The 21,922-nt window shown below is 38.6% G+C and overlaps 2 protein-coding genes across 4 annotated transcripts; both read right to left on the bottom strand.

Moving 5' to 3' along the window:
* Positions 1–4,418: 4,418 nt before the first annotated feature.
* Positions 4,419–7,803, bottom strand: LOC309718764 (uncharacterized protein). 3 transcript variants are annotated; one of them, XM_082554310.1, is made up of 4 exons: positions 7,727–7,803; positions 6,776–6,923; positions 6,599–6,691; positions 4,419–5,800 (listed from the first exon to the last, which is right to left on the bottom strand). In XM_082554310.1, exons 2-4 carry the CDS (start codon positions 6,791–6,793, stop codon positions 5,489–5,491), a joined length of 423 nt encoding a protein of 140 aa, XP_082410436.1. In that variant the 5' UTR covers positions 6,794–6,923; positions 7,727–7,803; the 3' UTR covers positions 4,419–5,488. The 3 variants fall into 3 exon arrangements, with proteins under 3 accessions (XP_082410436.1, XP_082410438.1, XP_082410437.1); XM_082554312.1 differs by lacking the exon at positions 7,727–7,803 and adding an exon at positions 7,183–7,342; XM_082554311.1 differs by lacking the exon at positions 7,727–7,803 and having other exon boundaries at positions 6,776–7,062.
* Positions 7,804–13,303: 5,500 nt separating this feature from the next.
* On the bottom strand, positions 13,304–18,666 carry LOC309718918 (sesquipedalian-1-like). The gene is made up of 3 exons (XM_082554567.1): positions 18,533–18,666; positions 17,962–18,073; positions 13,304–15,611 (listed from the first exon to the last, which is right to left on the bottom strand). Exon 3 carries the CDS (start codon positions 15,577–15,579, stop codon positions 14,683–14,685), a length of 897 nt encoding a protein of 298 aa, XP_082410693.1. The 5' UTR covers positions 15,580–15,611; positions 17,962–18,073; positions 18,533–18,666; the 3' UTR covers positions 13,304–14,682.
* Positions 18,667–21,922: the final 3,256 nt, after the last annotated feature.

The following is a 21,922-nucleotide window of genomic DNA, read 5'->3' as shown; positions in this document are numbered from 1 at the left end:
TCGCGATTAAACTTACTTCCGCATTTGTATTTTCAAAATAAGACTTTCTATCTTAAGGAGGCAATATCCGAATTGTAACACCGTTATTACAGTAGACTAAAACAAAAGTAAAATATTGCGTGGAAAATATTTTACTTAAATTAAATAAGAATTAAAAATGAGTTTCTTTTATAAAGACAAACAAACTGTATGCTTACAAAGCTCATTAGAATAAAAACCACCAAGGTAATGTGCTTAGTTTTAGCGTTTGCTTTTTTCATGTTCATTGAGACTGCAATGTCTACATGATGAGAAGTGTTTGCATTGTAATAGACTGACAAATGCCACCCCAATTAAAAAATAAACACCAAAAGTAACACTGAAACTAATAAAAACTGAACTGAAACAGAACATTTTCCAACAATAAAAACTAAACTGAAATGAGCAGATCCACACAGGAAAGGAACTGAAACTAAACCTAAATGAAAATAAAAATTCAAAGTGAAATGTAATGTACTTTTCTTGTCTTACTGCTCTGTAAAAACAATTTTTTAACCGTACATTTACAAGTCACCTTTTCTGCCTTACATGGCGAAATTAGAATGACCAATAAGTCTATAATGCATGTCTTTGGACTGTGAGAGGAAGGTGGAGTAGAGGAGGAGGCCCACGCAGGCACACGGGAAATGTCCAACCAAAAGGGCAAATGGAGAGTCAGTGCAAATAAGACAGAATACGCGTGTGTGTACTGTAAAGCTGCAAGGAGTAGAGGTAGTGAAGGTGCATGACTTTAAATACCTGGGGTCAACCATCGAAAGCAACGGACAGTGCACAAGAGAAGTGAAGAAGAGAGTGCAGGCCCAGAGACGAGTGTCGGATGTGATTTGAGATAATTACAGCAAGAGTGAAAGGGAAGGTTTACAGGATGTTGGTGAGACCTGCTATGATCTATGGTTTAGAGATGGTGGCACAAACAAAAAGACAGGAGGCTGAGCTGGAGGGGGCAGAGTGGAAGATGTTTACATGTTTGTTGGGAGTGGCCAAGTTAGACGGGATTAGAAATGAGTACATCAGAGGGACGGCTTGAGCGGTTTTAGGACAAAGTTAGTGAGATGGTCTGGACTTGTGTAGAAGAGAGAGACTGGATATACTGGACAAAAGATGTTGATCACAGAGGAGGCTCATGGATGTAGTGAAGGAGAACAGTGCAGATGGTGTGAATCCTATGGATAGGGTCAGCTGGAGCCAGACCATCCACTGTGGTGACCCCTAAAGGAAGCAGCCAAAAGAAAGAGTAGAATTAAATTGTTTTATTCAAATAGATGGCCATTGAGATTGAGATCTTCTTTTCAACAAAGGGCATACAGTTTAAGAGCACAAAGTCACAATGACACAGTATACACGCTCAGAAATGAAAAAAGCTATGTACAAGAGGTCCCTTTAGGGGTTGCCAAAGCAACCCTAAAGGGACTTGTTGTAAATGAGAAGACAGAAGGAAAAAGAAAAAGTACAAGAGTAGTTGCAGATACACAAATATAACATTTTAAATGCTCCAATGGAATCAGATAACTTCATAGTTTGTTTTTTTTTTTTTTAGCTTGTTCCATCTGTGTGCAGGAAAGTATTCAAATGTAGTTCTTCCATAGTTTGCTGTGGGTAAAAGGTACAGCCAAGGTAACAATGTCCTGTGAGCTGACATTTAAAGTCCTATGTTTAAATTCAGGCAAAGAGCAGAGATAACCAGGCGATCTTTGTGGAGTCTTGCAAATAAACCCCATACAGTGCTGTTTAAGATCTCTAGTACAAGATGAGAACAGGACCCTCTGTGATGAAATAGTGATACATGAAATCAACATAAACCACACCTTACTTTTTTCTTCTGTTTTGTATTTCTAATGAACTTTCCTTTATATTTTCCTTTCAGTTTGTTTCCACAGTTCACTTTTACTTCATTTTTCATTAGTTTCAGATTCAGTCTTTTTAATTCTTATAATATGTTGGGTGTTTCTAGTAAGTAGACTATTACAAAACAAACGTCACATTGTGATGGCAGTTAACATGAAATCATGAAGAAATGTGGGGCTTGTTGACAAATTTGACCAAAATTACACAGATGAAAACTTGGGACATTTCCTGTTTGATTTATGTATTTATTTATTGTTAGTGTGTTTTATGAGAGTGCTTTACTTTGTTTTTATTGGTTTTCAGAGTCAAGGTTTCATTTTTATTTGAGTCAACTGAAATTCTATCACGCCTACTTTTAGTTTTCAGTTGTCTTTTTGCTATCAATAGCCTCACTTTGCATGCAACATGGCCCCTGTTCACATTATAGTAATTATTTATCGTCACCTTAGATCGTGTTATTATTAATTATACACGTGGCAAGTATTAAACAGCTGACTGCATTTAGCAAATGCTCTGTTTAAATGCAGAATTTATTAAAAATACAGTAACTGAATGTGCTCATCTAATTCTATTTGCAAACTGCAGCTGTCAGATATTTTCCTGTGACATGCATGTGGCGCAAGACAAGCATAAAACAGCATGAAATCAGTCTCTTAATTGTACAGCTCAGTGCACACCAACTAAATTACTTACAGCCACTTTTCACTGGCACTGTGCTCGACATGATACAATCAAATATGAACCTATTTAGGAATATGCACCAAATATTGAAACAAGGCACAATCTGCCTGAAAACACGCATGTCATTTAATTTATTGTCATCCTGTATGACTGCATATTCACAAAAAATATGAAGTTAAATGAGCTCACAACAAACACAGGATGTTTGGGACAGCTGGGCGGTCTATAATCACTCTGGCCCAGCAGTGTCAGCAACCTATTTCCTGTGCAAACATGCTTATATGTTTGCCACCACTGACCCATTTTTATGCACACAAACACTGTATTGTGTCTCAGCTGATTTCACTCAATGAGATGTATCCACAGCTGTAAATGTATCCTTTAATAATCTTCTAAAACTGTCATAAGGACAGATTTTATGACAGAAGTGTGATATACATAGATGAAAAAACACTTTCTGAGTCACCAGTGTTTAGCTTTAAGAGTGTACTTTTATGTTGAAATTATCAGGGAGGAAGTAGCTCCTATTGAATACCATCCTGGGCAGGTTACTGCAAAAGGTGTCTAGTTTCTTAGGTGAAGTCTTTTAGTTATTGCACCTTTATTTTGGTACTTTATTTATGGATGCAGATCATTTAAAAAAAAAAAAATTAACAAAACAGATGTTCAGGTGTGTAATGTTGTTTGCTGTGGCTTTAACTCAGTAGATCTGTACTATGCTATACTTTAAAGTAAGGAGATCACTTAAATGTGACGTTAATATTTTCTCTTTCTCTCTAACACATAAGACAGGGGAAATAAAAACAAACGAAGACATATTTTATCTTGACCTACAATGGATTGTTGTGTTTTTCTGTTTTGTTTTTGCTTTTTACTTCTCTAGAGACCCGAAATCCGTTGTTTATTTCTTGTTTGATGGTAAAAACGTTAAATTATATTGCCAGGTATGAGTATAAAGTTTGAAGCTATTTGTGAAATACATATCTAAAATTGTTAAACAGCGACATCTAATGGTAGACGGCCTGCAGTGCATGAGGAGCGTGTGCCTGTTTATAGAAAACGTCTTTTTTACGGTATCATAAAGGGAAATCGGTTAAAAATCACTGGATATTTACACAATAAACTTACATTTCCTCGAGTCTATCCCTTCTGTCACTGAGCAAAGGCAGGATATACCTTGGACAGGTCACTAGCCCATCGATTCAGACGTAGCCACACTTACTGACATTTCAGAATCACAATTTAATCTAACATGCCTTTGTACTGAAGGAGGAAGCCAAAGCACCCGCAGAGAACCCAGCCAGCAGAGTCGAGGCATCAGACTGCATGACAGTGTTAATTTGGCACAGTCACATATTCCTTCAGTCTGCGATTACAGTAACAAACTTTTGGAGTTGTGAAAAAATGTACCCATCCAACTAGACTTTTAATGATACGTGCTAAAAATGAAAGCTGTCTCAATATTACATTTTGCAATTTGAAAAACAAACAAACAAACAAACATAAAATCACACTGTATCACTCCTACACTCAAAAAAATAAGTCATTGGATGAACTCAATTGGACTGATGGCAGGTTTTCCACGTAATACATCTATTTTGGTCCAACCTAATCTACATACATCATGACAATTCAATTAAATTGAGTCAGTAGAACACAATTTCGTAAGTACTGCTAAAATGAAAAAAAGTACATTAAAATGATGTGAAAGGTTTTGGTTGGTCCAACTCAATACAATGTCATTCACTTGAGCTAGATTTTCATTGCATTGAAATCATTATTTTGAGTTCAACTAAATCATAATTTTCATTACCAGAAAACTAATTTAATTATTAAAATAATGACAAAATGAATTTGTTTTTACAACTCGGGTTTATTCACTTGAATTAAAAGCAGAAACAGAATATTTTGTAAATAAACATACATGTCACATGGTCAAATCAACCTTAACAAAAATCAAAGTGCTCACAAAAAAGTGCTGACGTACATTTGTAATGAATGTCAAATCTGAATAGCACACACCTCTGTACTACTAGGCAATACTGAAAACAAACTGGAATCTGTAAAATCAGATTTCACTTCAGAATCATTGTATATATTTATAGTGACACTTGCAAATTCACAATGATAACCTACTAAACATTGCAATTCACACCATAGTATGGCAGTCACTGAAGATTTGAAACAACCCAACAATACATAAATACACACATATATACATATATATGTGTGTGTGTGTGTGTGTGTGTGTGTGTGTGTGTGTGTGTGTGTGTGTTTTCATGACGAACATTTTTCTGTTACCAAGGGGGAGGTATTTTAATAAAAAAAAATCTTTCAACTTTACTTCTCCAAAACCAATTACATGTAAACATTTACAAGCTTATAAGAACGGGAAGACCAACTTTAAAACACTGGAAGACACAAAACTTGTCAACATTTTTCTATTACCTTTGCAAATCCCAAAAGCAATCAAAAAGAAAATGGTGGTTACAACCATGAAACTTTTTCTGAGCTAAATCCCCAGTCCTTTCATCCATCTATAGTAGTACAGATTAAAAGTCACATCACTCACAACAGAACAGCAGACAAAAATAGACAACTTCCATTTGGCCAAAAAAAAGAAAGAAAAAAAGGTCACAGTTTGAACAAAAGATATAAAATACTTGAAATGTGCAATTCACTTGTATTTTTATTTTTATTCCTATTTATTCTATTTATCCCCTTCGTATATTTTATTTATATTGTCTCTGTATTTATATATATGTGTGTGTGTATAACTCTGTAACTTCTGTCGGTGCTGTGCTTTTTTTGGAAATCGAATTTCCCAGAGGAACCCACCCAAGGGATTAATAAAGTTCTATCTAATCTAATCTAATCTAATCTAAAAAGGCCAAAATCAACTTTTGTGCTGGGTCTTGTTTGCCTAAGCAAACATCTTCATTTTCATTTGCTGCATCTTTGTACTGAGCCTTTGTCCATCCAGATTCATCAAAATCTTCTGACAGAACTCAAAAGTGTACTTGTGGTCATTTGGATAGCTCAGATCAAGTGCATAAATCAGTCCAAAGAGGACGATGAATGCCATGATGACACTACCGAGGTTGTTCATAACTGTAGTACCTTCAATGACAACTCCAACATCCTCTGGCTCCTGAATCCCTTCTCTTCTGATGGTGTAAATACCCATGACAGTTGCTGCAGTGGACCTCAACCGTTCATCCTCAGTGGAGGAGGTCTGAAAAACAGGTTGTTTCAGGTTTAAGGGCTCTGTCACTTGGAAGGGGACATATTATGCAAAACTCAGCTTTTGTATCCTTTTGTGCTGAAACATGGGTCTCTACCGCCTCTATAAACACTCCAAACATAAATAAAACCCGTCAATCTGTTTCCTATCAATAGTTTGGGTTCAGGTATTATGTACCTGCCTTAGGGAGGGGCTTGATATAGAGCAGCAGCTCCTCCAGTGTCTATCAGTGTGTATGTGTGTGTGTGTGTGTGTGGGCTGGGTCAATTTCCCTTATTTCATCACAATTGGGAACCTTTTGAAACAGCTTGTTTTATGCACATTATTCCTGAAACCAGGAGATTGCTGTAATGGCAGTGACACTAGTTAGTGTCTTGATGCAATCTGCTGTGTTCCTTATAATGAAGACTTTTTACTAATTGGCATAATAAACTGAACTCCACTGGAGTGTTTACTTTCTGAAGTGCCTTGAGATGACTGTTGTTGTGATATACCGCTATATAAATAAACTGAATTGAAACACTGACAGAAAATGGATGAATGTTTTGTCCACATTTACTGTGTTTATAAAGGCAGTAGATACCTACACGGCAGCACCAAAAGAATGAACAATTGAATTTTTGCTGAAACTGTCCCCTTAAAAAGTGCTCTCCAGTGCAAGTTTTAACAATGACTATTAAGAATAATACATATTTCACAATTATATTGTCTCTTTTGAATATATGAGGATTTTGTGTGCGATGAACCTAACTCAAATTGAATCTAGAAAAGAAAGTGTGATAAGCGTACCAGATACTCCTTGAACAGTAGGTCTGGATCTTCATTAAAGTAGATCACCAGGCTTTTAAGAGTATGCTCCCTCTTTATGTCGATGTCATCATACTAATGCAAGGGTGGAAAAAAAAGGGTGAAAAAAATGGAATTGATTGATTGCATTTAATTGATGGGTTTATCATTAGTACCGACCAAACTACTGATCGCCATGATATCCTTGATCTTTTGGCCCTTTGCTCCCCTGAAAAATTTGCATCAGCTTGTCTGTTAAATAGTCCAGCTGAGCCAAGAACTTCGCCTGCAGGGGTTTTGTAGTGATCTGCAGGAACTCTGCATTCACCTGGAAATAAAACATACATAAATATAATAAACTAGAAGTTTAAATACAGACTGCTGAATCAACACACTGAAAGTTGCTAAACATTTGAACCATCAGTGAAGTTTGTCAAGACCTAAACTGTTTTTAGCTGAGTTTAGGAATATATCGCCACCTGTTGCTTTGGCATGTTCATAGCAGCGTTTTCCTTCATTTTTGCGTTTACCTGTGGACGGGATTATTTTTTAAAACGAAAACGAAAAATCTCCGTTTTCAAAAATACCTGTGTAAGTGTGGACGTAGCCGAAATCTTTTATAATAATAAATAGGTTTGAACGTCATGGGAGTGCGCATTGTGCTGCCTGCAGTTACTCTTCCGGCCACATGGTTCGCTTTTGGTAGCACCCTCAGTAAACTATGTAGTGCTTTTAAAGACACCTCAAAACGATACTTTCTACTAGAAAATGGCATATAATAATAAACACAGAATACATAATTTTTAGATTATAAAAAGAAAACAGTAAGAAAGAAGTTAGCTATAGGACATCATCTTTCATTGAGCACAATGGCTAGCTGCTAATAAGCTAGCACACGCTCCGACTTAAAAGTTGGCAGCTACACAATTTCTCCTCTAAAACAAGGCACTTTTGAAAAGACCTGGCTATATTGTAAAAAAAAATAGTATTCAAGCAGAGAAGAGAATGGTAGCACCACCAAAAGTTCAAAAAACAACTGTTACAAGCTTCTATGATAAATAGCATTGCCATAGATTTAGCTGATAAAGAAATACACAATTGGATATATGAAAAAATAATATGTTACCTTACCTGAAGGTGTAGTTTTATCCAAAAAGTACAGAGAGGCCAAGAGCAGCTGGATTCATTTAGGTGATCCTGAAAGAGCGTAAAATTTTCAAAGAAGGCGGACCGTTGTGTAACTCAGTAACTTTGTGTTCTTGTGACAAAGACTGCTTTGAAAGAAAATAATTTAGGTTCACCACACGAATAATAATTGCAGTAATGCTGGAGTGCTACATTTGCGTTGAATGAGATTAAAAATAATGTTTAAGCTTAAAGAGGGGCTTGAATTTATTTCTTTGAGTTTACAAATACTTAAGTGCAAAAATGCACTCCTCCTACCCCCAGTGCCCCAACAAACTCATTCATTTTGTGTTCAGAATCAGCCTCTGCTGGTTTTGAATAATTTTAGGTTTACACAAAGAAAATCAAATTAATTTGGTATTTTTTAATTGCATTTGTGAACAACTAACATAATTTGCATGTGTTCTTTGAAAGGAGGACCTGAATCTGTTTTTTGAGTGTACCCCTTTTCTGCGCAAGTCATTCATGTATCAGTGATAATGGTGTTATGCACTAATGAAAACTAACGGAACTGAACCGTGTAACCAAAAAGTGATTTGAATGGAGATGAGACTTCATGACAAAATTAAGAAACCAAAAAAAAAGAGCAAAAGTCAGCTATTGTGGTTGTAGATATATGCTAATGGCTGCAAGTGTAATAATGTAATTGTGAATATAACACAACGCACACATAATGTGAACAGCTCCATGACTGGATATGCTAGAATTTCCGTGTCAGCAATTTTAAATTTGAAAAGTCTCTCAGTTTTAACATCCAAAGTTTAATAATAAATATTTATATAAACCAAGAGCACCACACACATTTTTGTGTGAGTTCCCCTTATCTAGAGATTTTCTACCAGTCTGCCGTGGTGAGAACGGTATGTTGTGCTCTGGGAGCAGCATTGGAGCAGACTCAATAAAGTAATTAGTGAGTCTTACTCTGGGATTTCCTGCAAAGTGGGAAAACACTTGAAGTTAAACAAACTGTTATCCATCATGGGCAATACTGAAGGCCCTCTGCATCACTGCACAGACAGCAGAATCAGCTCTGCTGCCACAAGGACAGACACAGAAAAGTTTTCATACGTCATGCAATAAATCTACAATGCAACCTTGAACGTACTGAAATTGAGCATGAGCTACAAGAGTACAAAAAAAGGCTAACTATGCGTTTTCATGCTCATGTTTTTCATTCCCTCTTTTCCAATCTCTCCTTCTGTGCTCCATGTTTCTTCTAGAGGAGTCAGCATTATGCCGATTGACTCCACTAGAAGCATGTAAAGGCTTTACAGAAAGAAAGAGCAAGCCCACATGCACTTCCCCTTTTCGGTGCTCACCATGAACCCTGCAGAGTCACGCCTGAGAGGTCCGTCAGCTCTCTTGTGTTTGCTGTGACTTTGCTGCTCAAGTTCAATGCATGTTCACTGACGGTTCGCTGCAGGCCGAAAATGACCTTCAGGCCACCGGGAAATGCTCTGGCAGTTTGCAGGTTTTGAAGAACCTCACACATCTATTCTCTGAAAAGCAGAAATAGATCTTTAAAGAATGATTTAATTTCACTGCAATTTAGAAATGCAGCTGGTGAGACAAAGTGTGAATATGTGTTTATGTGTTACTGTTTAGATCTCCTCTAGTGAGCAGAAGAGCTCACAAAGATGCAGGAGAGATGTGTGCAGTCTGTGTCAGTATAGCTATTTAATATGACTGTATGCATTCAGACTCATACTGTACCAAGACTGATATAAAAGCTAGGAAGTGGCAATAAAAACTAAAAACCAAACTAGGTGTAAAACCTTTGCAATTAAAATTTCAAAAACTAGAAAAGATAATAGTCAGGTGCATTTCCCTTAATGTCTTGATATGATATACATGCATATTCAAATACAACTAAAAAACACTGAAACAAGAAGCTCGCCCTCGAAACTAAATTAGGAGAAAAGTGAAATGAACTTCAAGAAAAATGCATGTGTGTGTGTTTCTGTGTGTGTCTTTTTTATGTGCTGCAGAGCTAATGGCAACCCAACGAAAGAGACGTCTCTCTTCTGTATTGAAAATGTCAAACATGCACCATTAAAGAATTTCTTAATCCTTTTGCAAGTGAGAAACTGAGCGCATCAGACACCAGACATACAGTTATATAAAATGTGCTTCTCCATTTCTGGAAGAGAAAAAAAGAGACAAACAGTAAAAATAATCATCTAATCCACTGTCGTCCTAAATGTCTTACTACTTACATGGTAGTATTCAGTTCATGAAGGCACTAATAGGTCAGGAGGTGCAGGTAAATAGAGCAGGCAGTAAGCAACACTTGCAACCCTGCAAGACTAACGTGTCGCAGAAGCTCTGCAAATAAGGCATTGAGCCCAAGGCTAGCTGCACCTCACTGAGTGTGCAGTCACAACAAGCAAAGTAAGTAGTTTCTTGACCAGTTAAAGTTTGAGACAGACACCAGATCGCAGCAAAACACATCTCTTCATGTATCATAACAACGTTCTCTCAGGTGGCAGTTGCATGGGGGATGTGGATGGGTGGCATGCATTAATGATATTCATGAGCAGAAGTCTGGAAGGACTTCACACAGAACATTCAGATTAATTAAGAGAGGGAACTCTGAAGTCCAGTGATCAGTTTGTTAATTACTCTACCTTATGTTTATGAGTTTATCAATTACCTGTACATAACTTATAGTTAACTATGCCACATCATACCTGAGCATTTTAATTCTGCTGTGCTTTTTAGCTCTCATATTTATATGGTTTCTGTTCTGATAATCAAGACATAAGGCACTCTGCAGATCTGCAGTAATATGCACAGCGAGGCAGTAAAATACAAGCTTGTGACTGGAGTACAAATACTTTAGTTTTCCCATTTTGTGTGAATTTAGGCTATACTTCCTCTGAATTATACCTCAAAGGGAAATAATACATATTTTGTACAGAATACGGTACATTTCTATAGATTAAAGCACCGAAAGACTGACAGGTAAGATATTTTTGTGCTGCAGAGTGGTGATAGAGTATTGATGATATTTTAAATACATGTTGCCGGTGACATTTACATAATTTTATTCAAGTAAGGTTTTGAATGGAGTCTTTTTATGCATTTGACATGCTCACAGGCAGCTCAAAGGAAGAAGTTTTGACACAGCCAGGTGAGACTGCCAAAAGATGAAGCTGTGCAAGCAGAGTGGAACAGGAGAGATGAAGGTAAGAGAGTCCAGTTGAAAATCACAATGTGGTTTGCTTTAGTCTGCTCTACTTGCCTGCATTTTTGTAAAAGTCATGCCACTAAAGGTGGAGCAGTAGACAGAATTCCTATTAAAGCTTCAGGTGCTGAACTGTGAATTGTAATTCACCCACAATGCACAAAAGTTCTACACGGGAAGCAAAGCACGCCTGTGGGGGGAAATAAAGGTGGCGACTTACCTGGAAAAGTTCAGTGCTTCTTAATTGAAGTTTTGACAAAACTCCTGGTGAAAATGAGTAAAGGTTTTGGAGTCTCGAAAGGAAGGAAAGCAGCTTCAGCGACCAGGTCACAATGCTACAGGCACAGGCGAGAAAGCAGTGATGGTACCGAAAGCGTAGTGATTCTGCTGCTTTGACCTTCATGTCTCAGCTCTCACACTGCCACAGAAAATACACAAAATATAGAGAAGATCCCTCAAAACCCTTTCCGATGATTGTTTAAAAAACAGGTTAAATGGGCCCCTTTTTCTGCACACATGAGATCTGATCATGAGACTATTTCCATATTTCAGCGCCAGTGCTGACTCACACAGACCTGTCTACGATTCACCAGACTGTAATTCAGATTCTCCCAAAATGTTAAAGGGGGTTGACTTTAGTTTGCTGCCTCTGGCTGCTTTTAGGATTATTTCCGATGAGCAGAACTGTGCTAAGGGGGCCTGCTACCTGACCTGCATGTAAACCGCTTTGCAAATCAACACCTCGTACCCCAAAGGGCTGTTAATAAAATTCCTTAAAACCGTTTGTTCCATCTACGAAAAAAAATCTGTGCAGAATTAAACATAGACAACAATATTGTTAGAATATGAGCGAATCATATGAACCATATGAAGGTGAGTGACCTTCATATAGTTTCTGTAACCTGGAGGATATTGGACAGGCTGTGGAGGATGGAGGATTTAAACAGGTTCAAACTCGCTTGAATACTTTTATATTATTTTAATTTTGCTCATTAGGCATAAATCTGAACATAATGAATAACATTTGGTCAACTTTGATAATCAGGCAGTGAACATAAAGGTCTAAAACAGGGAGAATTACTGATGGATATTTTCAGAGGCCTTGGGAAAGCTATGAGTGAGAAAGACAAGCTATAAACAGGGGTACAGAAAAGCAATGATATGAGTTATAACTGTAGAGATGAGACTCAAGTTTTGCTTTTCTTCCTGGTAATTACAATATAATACAATTAGCTTGGGTTCTGCTGAAAACAAGCAGCAGGAGGAGCAGCAATAAAGGCTGCTGCTGTACTAGGCTTCTATTAGTCGATCTCCTCAAATGAAAAAATTCAGTATAGCATTGTTAATTCTGTCAACCACACAATTGCTGCAGATTTTTTGGTGGCACATCCATGACACAAGTGTCCCGCTCCACCACATCACAAGGAACTCTACTGGACTGGGATGTGGTGACTGTACAGTGAACAACTTGTTGTGATCAAAAACTAGTTTGAGATGATTAAAGCTTTACCAACTGGCGTGATATCCTGCTGGAAGGAGCCCTCAGAAGATTTGATCATCAAGGAATGGTCGGCAACAATACTCAGATAGGCTGTGGGATGTAAATGATCCTCATATTTGCTTTGCTTGGCCTAAGCAAATATGTCCCACACCATTACTCATCAGCCTGATGTGCTAATCAGGCTGATCAGTGCTTAATTTTGACCATGATCTGAATGTTGCACTAGAAATTAATTTTTTAATTTTCCAACTTAGGTGAATTAGTCTGATAGTTATTACAGCTATCATAGTTAGTTATCACCTATTCTTAGTTGTCAGGAGTGGCACTCGGCATGGTCTTCTGCTGCTGTAACCCATCTGCTTTAGGGTTAGATGTGTTCTGCATTCAGATATTCTTTTCTGGGTACCTTGGATGTAAAAAGTGGTTTATTGAATTCCTGTTGCCTTCCCATTCTCCTGTGAACTCTGAAATGAGCAAGGAATTTCTGCCCAAAGACCTGCTGCTCACTGGACGCATCCTTTTTCTCACCAGCCTCTTTAAACCCTAAAGATAGTGTGGGGGAAATCCCAGATCAACCATGCTCAGTTTGAACTTCATGAGGTTGCCTTGACCATGTCTACGTGACTAAATGCTTTGAGTTGCTGCCATGCAATTGACTGATCAGATACTTATGTTAAAGAGCATGCCTAGCAAAATGGCTGACACGCACAAGCAAACAAAATGTGCAACTGTGTGCGAAAACAGACTGACTCACATTTACAAATTATGTCTAATTAGGTGAAAACGGTTAAATGTTTAGACAAAAATATCCTAAAGAAATTCAGAGAAACTGTAATATGTATAATAAAGTTTATTTATGCAGCACTTTTTTAAACAAAGATACAAAGTGCTTCGCAGAAACAAATTACACAGAAAGCATAAAAATGTGGAAATGAACAGAATATTAAAGACATTCATAAAAGCTTTCAGTAAAAGGAAGTTTGAAGCAGACAGAGTCAGTCAATATCTGCAGAAGTGATTACTGTATCAAAGTTATATGCATTGATCCCAACTACTATAGAGGACATGACCTCTTTAATCATTAGTGCATAATATGGAAATAAGTAGCCTAGTAATGAAATGAAAACACATTTTTTGTGCCTTATATTGTTGTGGTTAGAGGAATTTTGCCTGTTTCAAGAATGACAACGAAATATCTGAGGTAATATTGGACCTCAAGTAGACTGTGGCACTTCTCACCCTCGTTATTTAAAGATTTGAAGGGCCAGGTCACCCAGATCAATAAAAATACTGGCGATGGCCATACACAGTACATACACCTGCACCTTACTATAGTGAATTATCTCAGCGTTACGGGAGTTTGACCAAAACAGAAAATCCTGAATATATAACTTGAAATATGAAAACTGTCCTGGAGCCCAAGTCATTAGGTTGAACACGATTCAAAAACAGTCCAGCAGCTTTGAAAAGTTGCATCACCAAAAGGGGTGAAAGCTGGACAGCACAAAACTGGGACTTCAATCATAAAGCTGCAGAATTGTCTTTGCACTATAGCGTGGTTAATGTGACATAACAACTTCAAACTCTGTGGATTTGTCTTGTGCAACGTCTCCAGATTGTTATTACACAACAGAAATCACCTCATGCTTTTCCTTTTCCTTATAAAAAGACTTTCCTGTTGTGACCTTATCAGTTACCTGTTGTTTTTTGCAATGTCCACATGATTAGCAAAGTAATTTGCATGTACAATCTCTGCAGAATGATAAGGAAGGAATGAGAAACGTCATGGTTCTTATTAAGGGAAAAAGGTCACAGCAAATATAAAGCTGCATTATTTTATTTGTATCTAATAAAGGATCAATCAAGGCTAAACTCATTGCATCATTTTTGAAAAACTGATGATTGTAATACAAGAATTATGATTTTAAAATTGCAATTGGCAAATATAACTCGGTTTGTGGACAAAGAGCATATTTTGTGTTTTTTGGCTTATACAAAGGATAGTGTTAACATTTATGGCAGTTTTTCCCCTCTGACAGGATTTTAAAATAATCTCAAATGCTTTTTTTCCTTCATTTGCCATTAGTTAAGACTGCAGTTAAGTCTCCATTCAGTCACTTCACTCTATTGCTGGGTTCAGATAGGTGAAGCACTGCAGAATGATCAGGAAGGAATGATATACTGTGGAAAAAGAGGCGATCTACCTCAGTAAGCTTACTGGCTCTGAAGCCACTGCACTCTCAGTTCCTCCACCTCTTTGCCGTACCAGTCATGGAGTTTGGAGAAGCAGCCGGTTCCAGGGCATACGGGGCTTTCCAGAGAAGCACCTTTTCTCCGGGGAGGCACAGGCGGAGCCCTCGCTCCATCAGCTCCGTATCCAGTGACATTTGCAGGGTCCCCGGAGCTTTCCCATACCGCACAGGATGAAGCTCCCTCCACAAAGCCGTTAGCCAAGGCAGCTGGTGGTTTACTCCATGCAACGCCATTCTCCTTGGAGGGCCCAGAGATGAGCTGCAGCTCATCCTGTTGGTTCTTCTGGGCAGAGAAGGAGGCTGACATGGGAGGGACACTTGATGATGACGATGATATGGAGGACGAGGAAGATGAAGAAGAAGATGCTCCAGACCTGGACCGTCCCATATGGTTTCGCTTTGAGGACTTGGGCCTGCCCTGCAGGTTTCCAACTCCAGCCCCAACAAAGCTGCCTCCGGCAGCCTCCTGGATCTCCTCCAGCTGCCTCTCCAGCTCTTTCACCACCAGCCTCATGTAGTCAAAGCTGGCCCTTGACAGCGCTTTCACCCAGGACTCCATGGCTGCTTGGTTCTCAGCAGCCATCTTGTACACACGAGCTTTGGCGCAATCAAACTTGATGGCAAAGGCGAACTCCTCGGTCGACTCACACAGCTCCACGGTGCATCCTTCAAGAACGATGACGCCAATGGGCTCTCGGCTGTCGCGCTCTTCGAAGTAGAAGAGCATGTTACCCTTCAGGACAAACCAACGGCGGTGATAAGCAGTGTTGCGCTCCCCCTTTTTGAACAGGAAGCCCGTCTTGTCTGGTGGTGAATCACAGGTGGCGTAGTGCGCCATGCTGCGCTCGTTCAGCTTCATCTTCTCCCCTCCTCCGTTTCAGATTTATTTACCTAAGAATATTACAAAGTCAGAGGTCATCACAAGGTTAAATTTATCAGCTCATACTCAAAAGGTACAACAAGAACCTGCACAGTGTACTTCCTGCCAACTTTAACTTGTGCTTATCTATGTTTGCTGAAAGAAAAAAAAAACTTTATCACAGTACCATACTAAATTGTGGTTCACTGACACTGTAAAGTAGTTATAATAAGTTCTTCAATAACAGTCTATTTGCATTTCTCCTTTCAGAAAAGGTCAGAGCCGTGGGGCAGGAGTTAAAAACGAGTGACTGAATTTTGCACTCTTGGGAACTTTAGAAAGGGCACATGCTTGCAAAGTGGACTTCAACCTATTCCTGTTCTTCTTCTCCCCGCTGAGACATCCTGCCAATGTAAACACTGTCCATTTACTTTGTTTTGCCTGTCATAACACCAACAGAGCGCTGTAGCACACATAAATACTGCAACCCCCTGCAGGTGCAAGACAAATTGAAAGTCTAACTTGCACAGCATGGACAGATTAGTGCGTTACATGCTGTTTAATCACATGTTCAACTGTAAACTGGGGCTCAGATTACCTCCTGCTAATCCAATTTTACTCTTGTTAGGAAACAGAAGTAAGGCACTTTATTATTTTGATGGTAGTTAATAGCTTGTTTGTATTATAGCTTTCGCTTTTTGGTAATGAAGCTATTATCTGAGGACCATGAGAGTAAGCTGGAAGGGAAACTTGTCTGGGAGGCAGTGGAAGTCATTGAGGAAGATGTGGTGGAAGATCGGGCTGGAAAAAGGAAGACAGTGGAGCGTAGGAAGGTGGTGGAGCAGGATGTCCACGTTGGTGTATTCTCTGTAGCTCCTTGATGGTCAAGCAAGGCTCCTCCGAGTGCTCGAGATTCCTTCATTTTCTAGTCCTTGAAATTCTACAAATGTTTTTTCTTTTCTTTTCCTTTTTAAAATTTAAACTAGATGTGTACTGCCTTAGGATACAGGGGAAACCCCACGTCGATAGTTTTCCCAAAATGGGCATCAATACCCCATCAGACAAATTCACCTTTGCACATGCTATAACTCATGTTTCTTATTTTCTTCCAACATCAGAATAAAAACAGGAGAAACCAATTAAAAAGCTTCAGGTTCATTGAGTATGCACTAAGTTTATTATAGTTCATTAAAACTATAATAACTTAGATATGAAACAGTATTTTAGTTAACTGAGATATAAGTACTTTCCAAAGGTCTCTAGTCACCCCACATGTCTATATATATTTTGCAAGGACAATGGTAAACAGTTGCAGTGATTTACTGAAACATGCAAACATGACAGGAAATACAGCTTATACAGTGTCGAAGACATTCAGAGCTCCTCTCTGGATGTTGGCTGCCTTTTGTTGTGTTCTTTGTTAAGATCATTGTTTCAGTAATCACTAATAATTGCTTCCATCAGACCCGTTTCCACTGATTTTCAGTTCTTCTGTAATTTGGCATTCCTTTGCCTTTTGTGTTTCCCTTCCTTAAAAAAATGGCTTATTGACTGCCATTCTTCCACTGAGGCCATTTCTGATAAGGCTTCATGGAAGAATAGATGGATCAACTAAAGAGCCAGATGCATCCCTCAGGTCTTGTGTCAGATTTCTTTTCTGTTTCTTTGGAGCACTGTTCATCATTTTTAGATACTGTTCATCTGCCGTAGTTTTTTTTTTTTTTTTTTAAACCTGCCTCTTCTTCTTTTTTCCTCCTCTTGTCCAGTTTCCTCATGTGCTTTAGGGACACACTGTATACCATGCTTTCAGCTACTAGCTCTTTTGGAATCAACCTTTGGTGCAAGCATGTCATTTGTGTGCCTTTCTTGACTGTTATCTTTGGCATTTTTCACAGATTCATATGAGGAAATGGGAACAAATTAGGTGTCTTTGCAACAGCCTGCTAGTAACAAATTTCCTGACGACACAATTTAAAATTGGTTCTTTGCCAAGTTGTCAGACAAGTTGTAGACAGAACCCTGGTTCATCCTTTGAGTCAGGTGCCTTTTTTATGCTTTAATGACTCATAGGTTAGTGTTAAGTGACCTAACAAACAAGTAAAAGACTTCCCTGAAAATGAGTGAAAAAGAGCCAAAGAAAAACTTTGAGAGACATTCGGAAAGCCTCGACAGCCAATGCTCCAGACCATTTAAAAAAAGAAAGGAATAACAAAAGTGTTTGTAACACAGATTCTTAACTTCTTAAATCTACTCCTGAAAAATTAATATGCAAGTAAGGAAAAAGTATAAGTAAGAGTTTAAAACAGCTGAAATTAGACTAAAAAGAAAATAAAAACATGTCTTGCTTACTGACCGTCCAAACAAAACCCATCCCTCACTTACGTGCTTGTCTCATATCCAGCCGACATCCACGTCCGTCCTCCCATCACATCTGGAGCTCTTAACTGAACAGTCTCCCACTTCTTCTGACTTCTTCGCCCTTCTCGACTAAATACTAAAAAAGACCAAAGTAACGAGTTTTATTTCACGTTTATTTTACACTCAGGAAGCCGCATAAACGACAGAATCCAAGAGGAAGCGGCCAGTTCAGCGTCCTCGCTCGTTTTAGACGTTAAGAGGATTATTAGCCGCAAGTTTTTTCCACCGCTTCGTGCTTTTTTTGGAGCGAGTGATTCACCATCAAGGAGGGCTGACTGGTCACAAGCATTTGACACATCAGCACTTTACAGGAATTCGTGCTGGCCTTCAGTAACACAGCGAGAGCAACACGAACGAGCGTGCTTGAAGGCACATCTCTCAGTGCCAACTAGCTTCACGCCTTTAGCCTCTTTCGTGGAAACAAACATGCATCCAACGTCTATCCAGCCGGCAGACTGCAGACGAGCTGCTAGAGGTGGACTCTCACAAGTTAGGACAATATTATAATAACCAGCTAAGTGTTAGTATTCATTACCTGCGCGTAAACAGAAAACCTCCCTCTTCTTCCAAGCGGATAGTCCCACAGTTTTTTTTTCTTTTTTTGCTTTTCCCTTTCTCTCTTCCTCGCCTCTTTCTTTTTTCTTCTTTTCCCCCGGTCACGTGACACACTAACAGAGCGCGCGTTGTGCCTAACCCTGCCAGCTTGACAGGGCGGGGTGATCACTTCACTTTAGCTCTCGTGCCATCCTGGTGAAACAGCCGTCATCCGGATAAGCAGTAATATAAAACAGGCGCGCCTGTCTGTGCCCTTGGAAAGGTGGCTGCTGTCTTCTCCACCTGCACGGATGGAGCATTGCTGAATATACAGGTCTGTGCAAAAGTCTCGAGTCACCTGTCATTCCTTTATATTTAGGGTTTAAATAGAGTTTGTATTTAAAAAGAAAATGTATTGAACAATAATTCACCTGGATTTCCTAAGGTCTTTCAAAGTTCCTCTTTATGTCTTTATGCCTGACCATTTTCATAGACATTATTTTTGTTTATTGGGCAACTTAACACTGAGCTATGAATCATTCAAGCATGAAAAAGGCACCTAACTCAAGGAATTAACCAGTGTTGTGTCTACATCACAAACAACTTGGCAAAGAACCGGTTTTAAAATGTATCTCTTTAGGCACTTTGTTACCAGCAGCCTGTTGTAAAAAGATACAATTTGTTCCCATTTCATTAATTATATCTACCTGAAATACCAACAATAACACAGTTTGAAAGGCTTCAAATAGTATTTGGTACTAACAACGTGATTCCCAAAAATCTATTAGCCTGAAACTTGGAATACCTCAGCACTTTGTGCAGTGTGGCCTTAAAAAATGGAGGAAATTGGACGAACGGAGAACAAAAGATGATCTGACAGGCCTAAAAAAACTCTCTATAAGTGATATCCTTAAGAAAAAAATCTAGCAACAGGATCCTGAGAGATCCCTTCAGATGATCCAGCTAATGTTTGGAAATGGTCTCAGTGGAAGGATGGCTGACATGAACCCTTTCTTAAGCAGGGAGAAAAGGCTGAGGTATGCCACATTTCACAAGAACTGGACTGAAAAGCAATGGCAACAGGACTTGTGGAGTGATGAATCCAAATTTGCTTCAGTAATATTGATGCAGTGATCTTGACGGACAAAAGACACCCAACATCCAAAAGACTCCTTTAAGAAACCTGGTTAACTATTCCTGAAGAAATAACAAGAAAGCCTTTCTAACCGAGTTCAGGCTATGATGCACAGCAAAATTGATCATATTAGACGTCAATTTTCAAGCTTGTTGAAATTTGTAGGGTTTTTTTTTCTCCCTTATTTACTGGATTTTCATGTATGCTTGCACATATTTTAATTAATCACTGCAAGTGTTTCCCATTTTCACTGCAAAACATAAAGAAATTGGTGACTTAAGACTTTTGCATGGTATTGCATTAATCTGAAACATTGTTTTAAACAGTCAGTAGCTTTTCGGGATTCATGTGGTCCTAAGAGTAGCTGTTTTTACTCTAGACATTATCTGGTCTCTTGATGTGGTCTGACGTGGACTAAATGGAAAATACAAACACCAGCCTCACTTCTTGTGTTTTCACTCTTTCTCTGTAAATCTAATATACTTTAACAAGTGTCTGAATAACATATTTTGCTAATCATATTTCAAGTAAAATAATCACATATTATGGTAATTACTGCCTCAGGATTCAAAATATATTTAACATTCTCCAATCAGTAGGGCTATTGGTTCCTAAATTTTTAATATTGTAACTAAATAATCATAGCTTTGTTATATATCGGTAACACATTCATTATAGTATCATAGCACCACGAGCATCTTTAGTTTGTTCTGCTTTGTGAAAATTTGCACATTTACTATAATTACAACATAAGGCACCCCGGGATTAAATGCAAGTAGTTTTTTATTGTCACGGCCTGATTCCCATTCACTTGGGCTGCAAACAGCTGCCCAGCTCTGTTGCAGTCCTTTCATGGAGAGCCCTGCTTGAGGGCACTCCAAAAGGCAGAGTTAAAGATATCTTTTTCTCATGCACATTCTTAGCAGAGCTTTCCAGTTCATGCATTTGAACTTATGATGTTCCCCTCTGTCCTCTAGGCCACCGCTGCCCCGTTCCTGTAACCCTGTCACTTTTATGGCACTGAGCTGCTGGCTGCGGTCTGTTTTTGTATGACCATGACAAGCCACCATGAATTCATCTGAATTATTCTAATGAATACGATATTCTGAATATCTTCGGGAGACAGCTGATGGCCTTTAGCACTGCCAGCCTGCTATCTCATCACACTAATCTTCAATTAACTGATGCAGCTGCTGATGCCATTTTCTGTCATTCTCTTTTTGAAACGTTTGCTCTCACTGCTTTTTGGTAACTTTGATGAAGTGTGACGCTCTCGGAGGCAGTTTAATTTCCTCCGTTGGGCTCCCGGTTCACAGAGGCTCAACATATCCGTGAGATAAACGCACAAGAGGACAGCTTTTAATAGAGAATACAGACATAAAATCAGCACTAAAAGTATTGTTAGGTTTAAAGCACACACACACACGCACACTGACCAAGTGCAAAGTGTTTACTTCTCACAGGTTATTTCCCAACAGTTTGTGGACACACAATAAAATAACACAAACAACTTTTTGAGACATTCCAATCAGCTTTAAAAGCGATTCATTGCTGAGTCAGTTTAGTCCTTAATTCAGTATCTGAACAAAGAGGTGAGGTTTACAAGTGTGTGTGATGCCTCTAATCTAAATGTATCAAGGGGGGTGTGCTAATAAAAAAAAGTTGCTCACCAGCAATCATGTTTACATGAAATACCTGTGAATGCCTCTCATTTAACCTCCCAGAAAAGCTATTTTTGTGTGCAATATCTTCAGCATACTAAATGAAGTCATGCAACATTTTCTGTTCATACTGTGGATATTTTCTGACTTACAGACCTGAAATGAGTACATGGAGCGGGTGGAAATTTAGTCGCCTTTTAATTCGCCTTATTTTTTTACAGCGTTTTTTTAGACCTCAATGCACTTCTTAAGTACATGAAGTACATGAAATTATCAGAGTGCAAAAACACATTTAACCTTAACCAAATGAATTTTACATCCACCCACTAGAAGAAGTCACAGATGAGCATGGTACCAAACTGGTACCAAGCAGACCTTTCATGCTGTTGGTTTTTACCAGTTACACACATGGTGATATCATTAAACTAGAGCCTGACTGATGTAGGACTTTTAAGATACCCGTATTTTCTGATTTAAAAAGTCTGCTATATCGGCCAATATTTTTTTTCTTTCAGACACACATATTTGTTTGTAGTTATTTATTCACTCCTTTATGCCGACTCTGTTCAGAAAGGCTGGTTGTGTTTCTGGCATT

The sequence above is a fragment of the Aulonocara stuartgranti genome, assembly GCF_965226115.1.
Source record: "Aulonocara stuartgranti genome assembly, chromosome: 12".
NCBI lineage: Eukaryota > Metazoa > Chordata > Actinopteri > Cichliformes > Cichlidae > Aulonocara > Aulonocara stuartgranti.
This window is presented reverse-complemented; position numbering and strand designations above follow the sequence as displayed.